Below are 17,924 nucleotides of genomic sequence, written 5' to 3'. Positions count from 1 at the left end.
TTTTTTTCCCTAGACAGGAAGTTGGCAGGAGTTCATTAGCTACACTCTAGGCCTGTGTGTCTGAGGCCCAAGTAATTTCATATTTACTTATTTATTATATAACACAATTAAAAACATAAATGGAAAACCAAAGAAAATAAATATTTTAGTCAAGTGTTGACATCCTAATTTCTTTCATGCAATGGCAATTTGAAAGATGATGTTGCAACATTCTCTATTTGGTTACTGAGTAAATAGTTAAGTAAAAACACTCTGTAACAAACTTACCAAACCACAATATGAATTTCGGTTACTCTGTGCCTAATCAAAAAAAGCCTGAGTCCAGACGCAGAAGTTTTGCTGGCCTGCCGAAAACTGAGGAAAGTATCAGATTCTCAGAGATGTTGACAAACCTCAGCCGCAGACACTACACTTTCCCTGTCTGCCGCCTCCTGACATTTGCGCAGTTGGGCTTCAAAGCTGAGTATTGACTGGACAGTGAAGAGGCCAAGCAACGTGTCTGGACAGAAGAATTACAACAGATCCGACTACAGTATATCCTGGAACTTACCTTGTTGACTTTTTCTCTTGTTATCATTGTTTTTGTTCTTTCCCTCCTTGTTTGACTCATTCCTTTTCTACACTATTTCTTACTCTTGGCGCCACTTGACAGGCAGGGTTAGTAACAGGGTGCTGCTGACATAACAAGCCAACCCTGCTCCAAGTAAGACATATATAGTACCTCACACCTTCTGTAGTAGAATAATTACAGGAGACTGGCTGGATGCTGCATGCACCGGGAAGCTGCTATCTCAGTATATAAGTGAGGGCAAGGCCAGCATGATCTATCTCAGCCTGAGCATCTGTCCTCCCCTCTCCAGTCTTCTTACTCTTTCATTGAGCCTTGGCACCAGTCTTTCTAGCTTACTCTCACTCTCTGTGACCTCACGTTGCTCACGCTTTCCTGGCTTTGAAAACAGTGGAACCTCAGCCTGATATATGAAACCGAGACTTGCATCTACCACTTCTCCAGAGGGAGCACTGTTCCACCCCTTAAAGATCATTCTAGGCTGACAATGCAGAAAATCTGCAACAGTTCACAAGGGCTAAGCTTTAAATGTGAATCATACAAGCGCTCAAATAGTTTCCTGGAAGTGTTCAGAGTCAAGTATTCTAATAGCTATTTGATTAATGTTTAAATGAAGACATTTTATAATGTTGGCCGAAGCATTTATTCTGTTCAGAAAATGACAGAGAAATATGTTGGTCACAACAACTAATGCTTGGAAATTTGGAAACTTAATAGCACTTCTTACAAGCAGTTAGTCAGCTTCGGCAGAAACACGACAGTGAAAAAGTCATAGCTGGGGTATTCATGATTCAGAAACACTGTCGGCTTCGAAACAATGTTGAACCTGCAGCCGAGTCTCACTATTTATCCCAGATCAGTGAGTCAGGACGCAAATATGTCCTGTGAGTCAAGAACAAAGCAAACATATGCATAGCAACTGTGCAATCTTCAGAAGTCTTGTATTGATTAAAAGATTTACTATGACTTCAAGATAATTGTTTTAGGAAGGAGGAAAGGGAAAAAAACTCTTTTATGAACCATCTGCCAAAACATTTCGTTAAGTTTTATTGTGCTACCACAAACACGTGCATAGTTCATCCAGCATAATTCCATAATACTAGCGAAAAAGCCCAAAAAGACACAAGACCCTGGCAATTAGCAAGAGGAGCGCCATAAATGTCAGACATACATGAGCATTTTTCAGTGGGTTGGTGGAGAGAAATTACCCAAATGACAAATTGTCCAAAAAAGGAAATGATGATCTCAGTGCCCAAACGAATTATGGCACTTAAACTGACTTTGAGCGGATTAGAAAAGCACTGGGCCCGAGCCCAAAGTAGAGCACAAATTGACAAGATAAGTCTGAAGCTGTAAGCAATAAAAATCCATCAAAATATTCCCGGAAACAATTACTCCATTTCAACATCATTGACCAAAAATATGGCTCTAGTCATGGTAAAGTGATTAATCAAACCAAAAAGCCTTTTCCAACAAGATTGGAACTAAAACAGTCAGTCATCCAAGCCAAGAAACTATTAAGCCTGTCTGATTAGCAGTCTTTGGAGAATTTGCTGAATGCGCTGTGAAAGAGGCCTTCATCTGAGCAATTATTAGCTGGATACATTATAGTCGCAAAGTTATTCCAATAAATCCAAGAACAAGCAGAACTGGTCAAAGCTTAAAGAAAGAAAATAATCTCCTTGTACTATTTTAAGAGCAAATAGCATGGGACGCACCGTGTTAGGTTTTCCTACCTTTTACAGATTTAACTTAATACTTTTCAGAGCAAGTCAGAAAATTCATACTTGCTTTATTTGATATTAGTTCTACTTAGTGTGTATTAAGGATTTAACATATGAACCCAGTCATCTGGCTTGATTTATTGCAATGGTAAACATATCCAGCACTAAAGTTGTTGGTAATGAACTGCTGTTTGTTCATGAGCCTTTAGATAAATTCTAAAAGCACAACGTGTCGATTTCCTGTAAGCCTGTCTGTATGAGAGCAATTGTAGCTGAAATAAATATCTCAAAACCACAAGAGCTGTATATTCACATGCATTCAACAGTGAAGTGAAAGGAAAAATCTGATGATGAGATAAAAAAGCAGGTTGAAATCGTATTCTTTATTTGCTCAGATTAGTTTTTCACACTCTCAGCTCTCTGCTCAGTTCAGCTACGGTTTGTCTGCTGCTCTGCACAGCCAGCAACCTGCCCGGTTCTCTATGTGTCCATAATCTGCTCTGTCACGTCTCAAAATTCCATCTGTGTCCCGTTCAGCCTGAAATAATTATTCGTCTTTTATCTAACTACAGTCTGCTAGCTGCTACATGAATGACAACAGATGGCTAATCTGGTAATTGCTAATAGTAACACGGCTAACGTCAACATGTTAACACTAAAGATAACGGTTTAATAGTTTCGGTGTTGTTGAAACGGTATCTTTACTGAAAACCTTCATAAAGTGTTCAGTGTTATAAACATTAACTACTTCAGCTTTTTGTGAGCAGAGGAGCTTTGTGTTCGTCTGTCTGTAGCAGTTGTGAGTAAGGTAGAAGATGCAAAGATGGCACTGTTGGCATCAATACTGCTGCAGGAGTATCTTAATAATCTGAATATCCTTTGTTTTTTTGGGGGGGGGGATAATCAACCTACTACCCAGTGCATCACCGTGTCCCATGAATCACTGTCCTGAAAGGAAATAAACTAAAGTGACAAAAACGTTTTTTGTGCCAGGCTGCTAAAATGCTTTTAAATTCCCTGTAACATGAGAGTTAGTCAGAGCTCATTCACAAGTCTCCAGTGGCCAGTTATGAATTCACATTTTTTAGCTTTTCTCATTTTCAGCTTTTTTTTCTTTTTTTAAACTGATATAGGACCTTCTACACTTTCTTGCACTTTTCAGTAAATCTAATGAATGAAATAATAAGTTATTGCTAGTTTGTTAGCTGATAGCTTGCAAACCACGAGTAGTACCTGCTGTATGTCATAACCTTTCCAGTGTGGCAGGCCTCAGTTTCTAGCTGAGAAAAGGCTTTAGTCTTCTGAGCACTGGCAAAGCTATGGGCTATTTCTGCCTAAAATAAGAAGAGTTAGGTAATCACTTACGCAGTGTGGGCTGGCTGTCTTGTAGTCGAAGGTCGTGTGGTCTTGGCCTTTGTGGTATCAATGGTGTCTCTTTCTGAGGGCCTTTTCTGTGATTGGTCTTTCTGGAAGGGGTTGGTGCCAGGTTGAACACGCCTCAGGGCACCTCTATCACGGATGTACACCTGTTCTGGAGCCACCTCTTCACAGCGGGCGCCCTGGAAGCCTGAGCGACACACGCAAGTATGTGGCCGGCTGCATGAGCCACGGTTTTGGCAGGGGGGCTGACAGTCAGCTGAAGAGAGACCACAGATGGAGATCAAGTTATCAGCAGGTCAAGTCAAGGCATGTACCCCCTGTGTACGAAAGGGCAGAAACAGAAAAGGCTTTGCCTGAACACAAGGGTCCACTTTAAATTGATTTAATCGAGGGGTCGTTAGTTTCACTTTTTAACCAAGTTGCTCCTATTCCTTCAGCAGAGCCCCGACCTAAGAGCCTGTAGGGGCTGTCAAGCACAATTTCTCTTGTGTTTTAAACTGACCTGTTTAGTCTAAATGTATATAATCACTTAGATTAAATCCTTACCCAATTTCACTCTGAGGTAAAGCCTTTAAGACAAGTTCATGGCTCTTTCCAGTGAAGCTGGTATTTCTATATACAGAGCTTTCCTAAAAAGACCTTTTGTCTCTGATCTAGAGTCCAGTATGTGCGTTCACTATAGCGCAGCCAGTTCAAAAAGGTAATAAAAGCAAGCAATCATAAAAAATGAGCAAATAGGAAAAACTGTACAGAAGGCCAACTGCAAATATCTGACACTTCATCAAAGAAATGTCTTGTAAAGCTGAAAAACAAACTAAATCTGATGGGGCTTACGGTACTTAAGAGATGAATGTGTGCATAATATTTATCAATAGTCTGAAAATACAACGTACTGAGGTTATTTCATGGTCATGGAAAAATAATCTATGTCACTCTACAAGCCCACCCACATCCTCCAGACACTTCAAATACTGAAAAACACTGTGGCACGCAACTTACAGGAAATTCTGACTGATACTAATATTATACTGATATTTTGGAGTGAAACTTGAAACCAATTTTCAGCAATTAAAATTTTTTGATGTATTAATATTTGAATATTACAGTTTTATCACGCAATGTTCTTGACATACATGCATACAGTACTGTGCAGGTCTCAAGCTATCCCTCTTTTCTTCATATTTTCTTACAAAAATGCAAAAAGGGTTCAGAGATTTTTAGAAACATGCAGACATAAATGGAAGAACAGAGTCTGCACAATTCTAACAAGCTCGAAAGTCAATGTTTGGTATGACCACCTTATGACAGCCTAAACTCTCTTATCCAAGCATTCTTGCCAATTTTGTTTAAATAGTCTTCAGGAATAGTGCTCCAGGCTTCATGACGGACATTTAAAGGTCTCCTTTCGGTGTTGGCTGCATTTTGTTTCATTGTCTGTCAAGACAATCGCACATTGATTCAGTAATGTTGAGGTCCAGGTTCTGGGAAGGCCAGTCCATGTTTTTCTATGCAGGCATACTTTTACAGTATTGGTACTGTGTTCGGGATCATCGTCAAGCTGAAAACTGAAGCTGTTGCCCATCAGAAGCTTTACCATGTTTTACCAATGGCTGGAGACATTCCCTTCCTTAAGAACAGCATTTTGACAGCCACCCTTCCACTGACACCATTTCTCAGGAGGCTTCTATGAACAGTCAATGGATCAGCTGAAGGACCAGGTCCTATATCAGGTTTTTGCTGGGGGGGGGGGGGTCTCTTTCTTAAGGAAATGACTTTCTGATATACTGTTCTTTTAGGCCTAATACTTCCTGTTTTGTCACTTGCCCAGTTTCCTCAGACTTTTTTAAGGACACACTGCACACTGTGCCAAGACATGCCAGTCTTTGCTCCCATTTCTTTAGTTGAAAAATGCCAAATTACCCTGAACAAGACTCAGTCCTGTCTATTGCATATGATGTATTAAACACAAACAAATATGCAATAACTGCTTATTAGCTTTCCAGAAGTGTATTTCATGGACTCCTTAGCAACTTGCCGTAAAGATGCTACCACAATGATTTGCATACTCTGCTACATGTGCTACAGAGAGCGCTCAGTGGAGGCAGGGCTGCTCAAACTTATGTGGTGATGTCAAAATTCGTTTTCGAATTGCTCCGCAAAGTTTTCATATTGACTGTACCACAGGATATTTATGTTGATACCATATATATATCAATATCAAGCAGCTCTAATACAGATAATAAGCTCTCAATCTCGGGATACGAATGTATGCAGTTGACGGCCCTCGAGGATTCATGGCATTATCCTCAAACACTAAATCGAGCCACTGGTCTGTAGTGGCTAAAGCAAACAGCGGCGCTCTGTCAACATGGCTATGGAATGCTATTGACACAGATGCTGGAGTGGACACTGACAAATCACAGGCAGGAACGCAGCCACAGCTCTTGGCAGTGAGGAGCGCTGGCAGTCAGATGGACCCCACTGGGTGCGAACGGCGCTCTACCTGCTGCACACTTCCTGTTATTGCAATACTGGTATGACTTTGGACATTTTATGTTTCCTTTTAGCCTTGAGCAAAAGCACAAGAGGACCCCGAGGATGCTGTTTCTGATGACAGCAGATCAAACTGACAGAAGGAAACACGACAGCGCTGTGTAACAACTGTGGCGTCACACATTTACTTTCAAAGATAAGATATGAGTGCCAAATCTGCGTTTGTAGCTCTGTTTTTTGGTTTTCACATTAGAGCCCTTGAATAGTTAATTGAAAACCACTACATTATGCATCGTCAGGCTGTGGTATGATCAGAAATCCTAACAAATTGCGGCTTAAATATCAGACATTCACCGCTCTTTTCAGTTTCATGGTGGAGCACATTTTATTTAGACCACCTAATTCATTTCTTTTTAATTACTCTGAGGAAAATGTACACCCCATTTGATGAAGTGTACACATGAGAAGAAATGTGGTTGTAGATTTGTATGACTTGGTATGTGATCCGAATTTTCCATCATGGGATAAAACAGGGATTGTCTGAGCTCTACTTGGCAAGAATCAAAATACATCATCTAACTAAAGCACGAGCTGGCTGGATGCCACCGTCTTGTCCGGAGTCTGCTTAACCTCAAGTTTGTGGATGAAGCAGTGGATCAACTAGGCCACAGATTCCCGGGACATTATGCTGGAGGGACAAACTAGGTGTAATCAAACTGTATTCTTCAAATAGGCTTTTAGAAACAAAATGACCAAAGTGCACGGAGAGAAAAATAACCGATTCACGGCTGGCTTACGATGAGATATGTTCAATCGCGTGACCCGTTTTCAGCTGCGAGGCGCATAATTGACACCAGACAAACAAATGCTGCCTGTGCTGACAGCAGCACAGGCAGGTCAGTGACTCTGGACCTGACATATGCCCCATACGAACCTCACATAGGCCGTGACGCCGTATACCGTGGGTATCTGTGTTGTCTCTGTGCCCTGCCTCTGGGCTGTTGAGCACATTGTCACAGTAATTGCTGCCGTCCAGATTTGTCTTGCACATCATTAAAACTAATTGCCTCGCATTCCATCCATTTCACAAATATGCGCAGCAATTATTACTTTGCGAGAGTAATAATAAAATGAGAATCCATTGGAAATAAAAGAGGAGAAATAGCAAACATTCCTGGCATTTGCCGCTTCAGCCTTAATTATGAGTGAGGCAGACGGGCCAAGTTTTTGGAGTTTGCGTCCACATCCAGTCATCTGAAAAGAGGGGGGCTGCTGGACGGGTATCGAAAGCTTTGATCGATGAGCGCAAACACGCTGATCCACACACATGAGAAATGAAGGAAAAAATCTTTAGTCTTTAATGTCCAAGTGGCATCTTCAAGGAAGTGCTTGACAGCTACGGTTAAAGCAAATCTCCATCCAAAATTCACTCATGCAGTGAAGAAACACTTTCCTTTAAATTGCTTCATTTGGGAAAGTTCTTGTTTGCATAATAACTCCTCACCAATATATAAGCAATGCCAGGGGTTTTACTGTTTATAGTTTCTTTATTGGGTTACAGTTACCTCATAACTTCAGGTTTGCATGTGCACGTAAGTCAGACAGATTCTTGTGCCTCTTCCTCTGGTCTCTCGTTTCCAGCTCAGCGCTCGTTTCCAGCACATTACAGTCCACCAGAGATTTGCCTTCCCTTCTCTCTGATTCAAAGTAACACAACCCATTAAATCTTTACAGTCCTTTCATTCTGCAAAGGGTGACCTGAAACCATATCTGACACAATACAAACTTGTAGAAAAATCTCCTCGCTTTACACAGGTCAGAAGAGCAAGCAAGAGGTAACCTGACATTTCTGAAAATAATATTAGTATTGAAAGCCTAATCACAATAATCTCAGGCAGGACCCGCTACAGGCTGAGAGCATTATGCACCATTATGAGATTTAGAGGCTGAAAGCTGCTCTGGAGATTAGAATTTAGTACAATGTGATAAAGGGCTCGACTACAAACCCTGAATCTCAGAGGCAGGAAGTTGGAAAATAAGAATGAAAGTGCAATTTGAGCAACTTGCTGCAAGTTTGCAATCTCCGTCCACATGCATGCGGATGCAATGTTTGCGAAGAGGCTCAAGATTCTGAAAGGCATTCAGAGCATCGCAGGCATGAGTAAAAATCTTGTGACTCAACATGTAGTGGGGTAAACCTCATGTGATGACAGCAGGAGGCTCTTTTTAGGAGTCACCACAGAACCTGACAGATCTCATGAAATAGGTCGAGTGTTCAGGATTGTGGGGGCCACGGCGAAGAGACAAGCTGAAAAAAATTCCGCTCATCTGGACTCCCTGTCCACGGAAGAAGTAAGAATTGGTCTATTGAGCAGTTAATACAATTGACCTTCAATGCTAACCATTTCAAGTGAGTGTTAATCTCTCCGCAACATGTGATTTCCACATGGCTGCTGGAGCGAGTGCCATCATTTCATGCATTCCCCGAATGCTAACTTTGCTGTCTATACCCAAACTGCTGTTACTGTAACTTTGCAAGCCTTCATTAAATGCTCATAAACACACATCTCTATTTTTATAATTAAAACCATAGGGGGAGTGCGCCTGACGCTGTGTGACTGATCCCATATTTTCTCTTTGTGGTGAAGCTTACAAGGGTAATATTTCACTAAATTAAGGTGCTTCTGTCATAGACGTGCAGTTACAGTCACAATGTGGGTTTTTTCTTTGCTTGTTTGTTCCAGTACAGTAGTTAAAAGCTTTTCTTTTCCAAAATCTGTGTGTGTGTGTGTGTGTGTGTGTGTGTGTGTGTGTGTGTGTGTGTGTGTGTGTGTGTGTGTGTGTGTGTGTGTGTGGAAGGGGGGGATTTGTTAACCTACATCTGACCCATAACAATGTATACATTACTTTTAGCCATGCTGCTGTGTGCCTCTGCCACGCCCCTCAATCTCCCACATTCAGCCCCTAATGGGTCACATGCTGGGCCAGTCTGTTGAGGATATCTGGATCGGGGGGGGGTTGCAGCTAGTAAAGCTGACTCTGTGAGACGTGGTGCTCTCCAAAAACCCACAAACCCCATCCTCGTGAGGGATCACAATCCCAACAACTTCCATATGGTCTTTAAGCAGGAGGGTGCTGTGATATATGGTTGGCTATGGGCTGTGGCCTCAGTGAGAGTGTGTGTGTGTGTGTGTGTGTCGGTGTGTGACTGAAGGAGAGCGGTGCTTGCTGTTAATGTTCATCTGTAAGTGTCACTCAAGCTCAGGCTTTCTTCTTGGGGTCGCTGAACGATCTACTTCAGCAGATGGACTTCTCGCAACACGATGTCACGAATAAAGTGTCGCGTGTTAATGAAGTAGCTTTGTGTGACTAATTGCGCTCTCCCTCTCGCCTCTCTATTTAATTCTTAGCAGCTTATCAACGATGATAAACAAAAGAGGCATTTTACAAGGAGATGTTTGGGTCCAGACACTGAGCAGTACATAGTTTTCACCACACTTTTGTCTGTGGTAGCAATTAGAAAAACATGTGGTGTAGGAGGCCAAAACAGGGCCCAATTGCAACCTACAATGAGAAGCACCAGCTGGACTGGAGAAAACAGCACTCCTGGTTTGGGAAGACAAACTGAGAGCGGGCTGTCCAGTGTCTATGTTAATGATGGGGTCTGGGACAGTGGGGTGTGTATTGATTACAGGATCTGTCTAACAGGCCATAACTCTCTACAGGACTGCCAAAGGAGTGTCATGCCCCAAAAGTGTAAACTGTGCAACCCCCACAAATCCACACATATGACACATGACGTCAACAGAAACACAAGCATCCTAAAAACCTCTTCCTGTTTTTGTAAAGCAGAGAATAGTGCTATGTTGGCCAGGATCTCGCTGGTATTAGGCCTGATGTCAGTTAAAATTCACTCCTTCAGAGTATTAATGAGTCTTCTTTTTTGAATTTGAATGACTAATCAGTGGGAATGCAGGATTTATTTAGTGTCTTTGTCTTCATCATATTGGTTGGGAACTAAATTCTTAGTGCTCTACATTAAGGGGATCCTGGAAATCCCATAGAAGCTTCACATTTACACATTTTCCTATCATCAGTAACTCTTCTGCTGCCATTAATAAATAAAATATTCTATAAAATATTCTCATTTTGCACATAATAGACAAACTAGGTCACCTACACATTACAGGAGCTCCTCAGACATGGAAAGCCATGCCATGAAGCTCCCAGCACACAGTTTCTGTGCTGATGTTAATGCCTGAGGAGGTTTGGAACTGCTCATGAATCAGAGCCGCTGTGACTTTTACACACCGTGGCCCTCAGCACTTTGTGACCCCGCTCTGTAACTTTAGATAGTCTGCAACTTGAGTTGCTGTGAATGCTTCCACTTAACAATAACACCACTTACAATTGATTGTGGAAAATATGTAGGAGGGAATGTCATGAACTGACTTGTTGCAACGGTAGCATCCCACTACAGTGCCAGGCTTGAATTCAGAGAGCTCTTTAGAACGACCCCTTCTTTCACAAGCGTTTGTAAAGGCAGACTGCATGGCTAGGTGCTTGATTTTATTCAGGCACCTATTCAGTGAGATTGGAAACACCTGAATTCAAAGATTGAAAGGTGTGGCCCAGTACTTTTATCCATACAGTGTGTATGTGGCGTGTGTAGACAAGGGTGCAAATAACACTAATGTGCAAGTCCAGATTCTTCATTTCAGCATATGTCAAAAGATTTGACTTGATATGACTTGATATGTCTAAATATGTCAAAGTATTGGGAGTCACAGACTTTTAAAAAATAGAAAGTGATGCAACAAATATGCTGAAGCAAAGATGGCAGACCTGCATTTCGGGGAACTGCTTTGAAGGTCAGAAGACACGTGCATGTACTTGTTTCTTTGCCAGCTGCTTCCCACATGTTATAACAAAGATGAGCATTAAATGCATTTCACACATAAGATCAGGTTCAAAAATGAAGTGCTGTGATGAATAAATAGACAAAGAAGAAGGCATGGTCTTATACTTTTACGGTGAATGCAATTAATGAATTAATTTATAAAGAAAAGGCTTTGTAGGAAGGGATAACCATGAAATTTTAAACAGCAGGGTCGAGCCTTTACTGTACTGTCGGTGTTCCAGACAGGAAAGTTGTAATCCTGCTCAAGCTACCCTGGGGACATGATGGAATCAGAGAAAAATGTTGCTTGCTTTATTTTTTTGCTTTGAGAGGAAAGTTACCTTGTGGTGGCAAAGGTAAAAACTGAGGGAGAGCGATGTTTCTGCATGAGGAGTTACTTTAGAGCCAGGATGGTGCTCTGAAGAGCACAGCAGGCCAAAGAAAGCTGGAAGGGAATCAAAAAGAAACTCCTTTCTACCACCTTACACTCTGTCAATCAACAACAGCCTAAGAGACTGACAACAACTTTATTCCTCCATGTGAATGAAGCACCTTTCATCTGCCCTCTCTAAGAAACAACAGGGTTAAATCAGGAGCCATCTGTGGGGTCACGCTCTCACTGTTAGCCGTACTTGCAGCATGTTGCCATATGTATCACGTGCTTTTGTCAAAACACTGTGATGTATAGTGTGGTGAAATTAATTCTGCCGCTCAATCCAAAAGCGTATGCTTCGGGGAGCACTACGAGCCGGGGGTATAAAGAACGGTAGTTCCTGTCAGTGCTGCAGTTACCCTTTCCCCACTGTTTCCTGCCCTTAAGTATTCTATATTGTCCCATGCATTCACTCTGTGTGTGGCAAACCATGCCATTAATCTGATTAGTAAAACAGCCATCAACCTTCGAAGCCAGAACAACCCAGAACAAGTTTAGTGCGCTCTTTTAAAGTAGATAGTAGTATTTATTTATTGTCATTGTCAAGAACAATGAAATTGTGTTTGGGGCTTCCATACAACCCAAAAAAAGAAGAAAATAATAAATACCCCTTAAAACCCAAGTGTACATATTTAACCCAGTGTGACTCCAATGCAATAAGACAATCCTTAGCAATAATGTTCGTAGAAATTCAGACAAAGACCTGAGAAACATGACAAAATACAACAATGCAACCCGTTCAATATTATTGTACTGTGAGATATGATATCAGATATGATAGTTATCTATTTAAGAAAGAGGGGGGGGGGGGCAGGAGGGGGAAGAGAATAAAGATATGATGCACCAATGCAGACCAGTTCATTGCTATTAAGAAGTTGGATATGGTTATTGTCCGTGAGAGGGGGGCAGAGAGTTCAGGAGCCTCACAGCCTGTGGATACAGGCTGTTGGCCAGTCTGGATGTTCTGGCCTGTATAGACCTGTACCTTCTCCCTGAGGGCAGCAGATGGAAAAGGTGGCGCGCAGGGTGATGTTGGTCCCGCAGGATACTGTGCACCCTCCTCAGACAGCGAGTGGGGAAGATATTACTGATCTCTGGCAGACTTGTTCCAATAATTCTGCCAGCTTCTTTCACCACCCGCTGGAGTGCTTGCTGATCGGCCTTGGTGCAGCTGGGGAACCACACTAGAAATCCATACGTCAGAACGCTGCTGATGGCACAGTTGTAGAAGTTCAACATCAGAGATCTGGGAATGTGTGCGCTCCGCAGTCTCCTCAGGTAGTAGAGGCGCTGTTGGGCCTTCCGTGCAACTGAGGTGATATGGTTGCCCCAGGAAAGCCATCCTTTTCAGCACGCGGACTGAAATATTTCAACAGCAGTTGAATAAATTTCTATTTCTTTTTTAAAATAAAGAACATCTGTCTTCTCCCGTCTTCTCTGCTGCCATAATGAGGTGTACACTGTTCAATTTTAAGTGACATAAGTATTTGATGAAATTTTATAAAGATGTTCGTGTCCTTTTCCTTCAGTTTGGCTTTATGAGAAAATACCTCACCTATTTGTAGAATCCTCATCAGCTACAGCTGTGTTTTATGTTTTATGTTTAGCTCTAAATGAAATGCATATAATAACTGGTAATCATCGGCATAGTCACTCAACACATGAACTCAGAGAGTTCAGATTGGGACCGTGCTTTCTCATATGTAGCACACAAAAGAAGGTGGCCTTCCTTAGAAGTGTTCTCTCTGCTTGAAATACTCAGTTTTGTTGAGGAACAGGATGGAGCTCAGACTGAGCACACAGGATGTAACACATATGACGACCACTCGAATTCACAGGTCAGTTCTCACATGGTCATAAACGGACATCACACTGACTGCATGATCCTGGGCTAGGAAGCACTGAATGCCCTGTGGTACTGAGCTGCCCATTTGCATTGTAGCAAACAAGCTCAGGGCTGCAGTCGTCATGCTAACATTATCACTCTGTGCATATTAGCAGGACTGCTTTAGGTGCAGCCCGACAGAGGCTGTGGCTGCTACTAAACAAACTACAGTAAACTGCTTCCATTTTGCCACAAAAAACCCCCGTGTGAGCAATCCGTAGTACCCTATCCACAAAATGATTTACTGCCAGCCACATGAGCGCAAAGATATGAGTGGAAAAAACACAGTAGTGTGATTTAAATCTACATTCCGGTTACAGGGGGCTTTAAAAGTTTGGGTTCTTTTTTTCAAAACGTGTTTTAAACCAAAACTTTAAAACAGTAATTTTACGCTGGTGTACAAGACGTCTAATTGAGGGTTACTGTATTTATTCTAAAACATGCCAGCAGTTCAAACTTCCCCTCTAATTCCATATCTAAGTATTTCACTGTTTTGTAAATAGTGGTCATTTAGAAGCCGGTGCAACAGATTTGTCGGTACTAAACAAACATGCTGCTTTCTCTCGTTTTTTATGGTTTACTACTTATTGATGTATTTAGTCGAGCTGATGGTTAAAACAACACTTTCAACTGATGGAAATTCTTATGTTTTAGTTAGAGTTTTGACCATGAACTATCTGCAGTTTTCCATCTGAGAGCTGCAGATAGTCACGAGGTTGTTGACAGCACCAGTAATGGAGCACACTGTCTTATAACTAAGGCAAGGCTGCTGCTTGGCTATTAGTAGTGAAGCTACAATATGGGCTCCTTCTGCTCCTTTTTTCTGTGCAACTGCACTTTTGATGAACAGATGTGAATCATCACACTGAGGAACTAAGTCTTAAGTGCTGACCCAGAAACAAGATTCCCCATTTAACTCACCAGGAGCTTCGATTCTACTTACGAGTAAACAGATGGAAATATAGCCAAGCTTGCACCTGGCCTCACTTTACCAGCCAAACGCAACACACACACACACACACACATCTTTGGTTATAAGCCACCATAAATAAAATTAATATTCTTTAGGTAAAACTGTGGTAATAAAAGCCTATAAGCTTTCATCTGTAATAAAGGCAGTTAACTTCACCAGAAGGCGAACAAGCATGACACAGCAGAGGAAATGCAATGTTCTTCTCAATGATTCAAAGCCTAACAGTCAGAACTCGCTGGCTATTTTTGGCACATGGAATTTGCTTTAATACATAAACAAGTCTGCTAACCATCAATCCTGAACTTGAAAACAGAGATAGTCAGCACCAAACCTTCCAGGATGTGGGCAGGACCGAGGATTTAGTGAACCAGATGACGATCTCTAATCAGACGCACGACCGAGACTGAGACGTCAACCTTTTAATAAACACGGCTCTTAAACGTAAAAATAGGCGCACTCCCGGGACGACCTGTGATCCAGTTCCTGTCACGTTTTCTCTGACCTCAACGCAATTGAACAAGGAGGTATTGTGAGGAAAGCGTGATTCTAGACACTCAATGCAGCCTCGCGGGTGAAGCCCTCAGCCGCCACTTTGTATTAGACAATAGTTCAATCCCTTCAGTGAAAATTTCCTAGACACAACTCAGCCACGTTATGTTTTTACTTCTTGCTCCCGCCCGGCACGTTTGTTCCTTTTCTTTCCCCCACTGTGAACATGTTTTCTCAGGTTGCCCTCTCCCAGTAAAGCAGGCTGGATGTCGGGCAAAGACGAAGTATAGATATCCTGAGCTTGTTTTCCTCCACGGAGGTCTTCTACATGGGGGCTTCCAGTCCGCGCTCCAGTCTGGGGCCTTTATGTTGGCACCTTGCCGGCTGTGGCGCTTCACTCAGCTGATGATAGCATAGCCTCCAGTCAGACCTGGGTCAGGGCCAAGCCGTAAGAGGGTCCAGATGGTCAGACAGTCCCCTGGCCTGCTCAGATCCTCCGCCTTGTTTAACATAGGGGCGCTAGGCTGAACCTGTTATTATCTGGCAGATTAAAAGTATTTACTCTTTTAATTTAGGTAACTCCAGCTCCACATAAATGTAATTTACGCCTTGGTAAGTGTGCCTTTAACTCTGCATTGAGGGAGGGGGGGAAAAATGGAGGGAAGCTTTGTGTTGAGCACGAGGGAGGCAGATCTAATAAGAAGACCGCTGGAGCCAATCAGCTCGCTGTGTACCGGCTGAAATGTGCGTGAAACGGGGTTGCGTGTGTGAGGGGGAGATAATTAGCAGAAACAAAACAGAGAAAACAGTAAACAAGTCAAAGAAAAAACCATGGCCAGTTTTACTGGATGTCACTGAACAGTGTGGGTTTTACTGTGCTTGTAAAATTTAAAGATAACTTTTACTAAAAAAAAGGTTTTTCATTCCAACCTGTTATTTTTGCCTACAGCACAACATGCAAGAACCAAATGTGGAATGAGTTGCAGCAATCTTACTTTAGGATCATCTGAAATAGCATGTCTAAAAAATGGATTTTCTCCCAGAGATTAGGGCTGCCACGATTTGTCGACTAGTCACGATTACGTCGACTATCAAAATCGTCGACGACTGATTTAATAGTCGACGTGTCGTTTGAAGCTTTGTAAGATCACAAAAGACGCAGGAATAATAGCAGGATTTAAGAGTGTAATAACGGACTGAAACAGAAGATGGCAGCATTGCATGTACAAGGATGTCAGCTACCGTTAAACCCCGAAGAAGAAGAAGAAGAAGAAGCAGCTGTGTCCCAGAATTCATAGCGCGGCCCAGCCCAGTTTCCAACAATGGCGGCAGCTAGTTAGTTTTAATGTTACTCTTATTATTGTTTCTGGGTCACAAAATAAACGTTTAACATATTTTCAGGCGAGAATGTAGCTGTGTAAACCTCAAATATCTGCTCAGTTTATCAGGACACCACATATTTTCAAAAGCGCTCCGACGTTTTCGGAGACGTCTGTTACCCACTAGCTCGTTAGCTAGCCAGGGGCTAGGCTCACTAGCGCCGTGAGAACACCGGACTCCCCGCAAATCGTTTTCAAACCCACCGCCGTCTTTCGCTACTCAGGTTAAACATGATATATGAGTCACTTAGATAAATTAAAATGTTATTGTTTGGCTTTTTTTTAGTATTTTATTTGTTCCTGAGTAAATCAGTTTGGCTGAGATTAAAGTTATAGTTTTTACACAGCTGAATAAACGTCAAACAGACAGCTGATTATCAGAAGTGTGAGATGCTCCAGAATATACTCCAGTGTCCTGTTATATTTTAGATAGCAAGGAGTTTATTAAACTTCACCGAAACAATCTGCAAATTTCATTAAAATTTAATAAACTATCATCTTGTCTTTATTTTTAGTTAGCACCTTAAACACTTAAAGCTGTAAGCTAATGATAGTTATATAAGAGCAGATGCTGCTGGTGCAATAAGCTGTAGTTTTGCGTCCAATGGATGATGATCTGATTAGTCGACTAATCGCAAAAATAATCGGTGACTAGTCGACTATCAAAATAATCGTTTGTGGCAGCCCTACCAGAGATAGTCCATATGCAAGCTAAAGAAAGAAACAGCAACACTGACCTGGGCTGAAAAAGCGCTTTTCAGCCCAGGTCAGTGTTACATTTTAAAGATATGGCTCTGCATTCATTCACAGCCTGTGTCTTCTGTTCCACTTTTAATTATCTGGTTATTCAATACTGCTGCGGTCGAATAAAAAGAAGCAGCAGTTCCACCCATAATTAAGGACTGCTGTCACAAAGACAGCCAAGTGCTAAGTGTCGGTAATTTCCAAGCGAGGGTCTTACATGAAAAGAAAAAGGCAAACACTGCATGATGAACATGACCATGGGGGCAATAACACTCAGGGAAAACTTTCATAGGGCAATTCCGCTTGACAGGATAGTCATTAGTAGCCATTTACTATGTTATTTTTCAGTCTGAGGGCCTTAGATTGTAAAGCCTCTCTGTCTGCAAAGTTTACTAGCAGAGGAAGTTCTCTTCTATATAATGCATGGCAGTGTGCTTGTGTGCCGCTTCACCAATTTGTGTGTCCTCGGTTGCCAAACTGAGCAGCCAAATCAAAGGATATCCAAGCAAGGTACGTTTATTTAAAGTTTACACAGGGTACTGAGTTAACGACACTTACGTTTTATGCAGCGGTTGGTTCCTGGTGCCAAAGCCCAACCAGAGCAGCACTGCTGACCTCCACAGACATTCGGCCTGAACAAAAGATCACAAAAGACGAGAAAAACAGGGTGAAATAAAAGTTCTTTTTCTCAGGTGTTAATCCACAAGGCAATAACTGTGAGTAGGGTGAACCTCCTCGCATGACAAACTGATCTGATTGCAAAGGCTGTTAAGGGTTTCAAATCCTTCTGATGTGGCTAGGCTATTGATAGGAACAACTTGGAGATTACGCTATAATTGCATTTTATTTAATAATGAAAAAAAAATTCAGGGCAAGTCACGAAACTTTATCTGCGTGTGGACCCACAAGTCCCTCGTGCTGTTATGCGAGAGTCCAGGGTGAAGACAAATACAGAG

The 17,924-nt window shown here is 42.0% G+C and overlaps 1 protein-coding gene across 2 annotated transcripts in view; it reads right to left on the bottom strand.

Moving 5' to 3' along the window:
- Positions 1-17,924, bottom strand: part of LOC146552618 (latent-transforming growth factor beta-binding protein 2-like) — a 90,230-nt gene that overhangs the window by 69,555 nt on the left and 2,751 nt on the right. For both annotated transcript variants that reach the window (XM_085256322.1, XM_085256323.1), the window contains exons 2-3: positions 17,527-17,600; positions 3,658-3,928 (exon numbers count right to left, since the gene is read on the bottom strand). In XM_085256322.1, coding sequence (XP_085112448.1) covers positions 3,658-3,928; positions 17,527-17,600 — 345 coding nt within the window. The remainder of the gene's footprint in view (positions 1-3,657; positions 3,929-17,526; positions 17,601-17,924) is intronic.

The sequence above is a fragment of the Mchenga conophoros genome, linkage group LG19 (assembly GCF_057382185.1).
Source record: "Mchenga conophoros isolate Kocher_MC1m ecotype Shallow Benthic linkage group LG19, M_conophoros_male_GT1.1, whole genome shotgun sequence".
Classification (NCBI taxonomy): domain Eukaryota; kingdom Metazoa; phylum Chordata; class Actinopteri; order Cichliformes; family Cichlidae; genus Mchenga; species Mchenga conophoros.
This window is presented reverse-complemented; position numbering and strand designations above follow the sequence as displayed.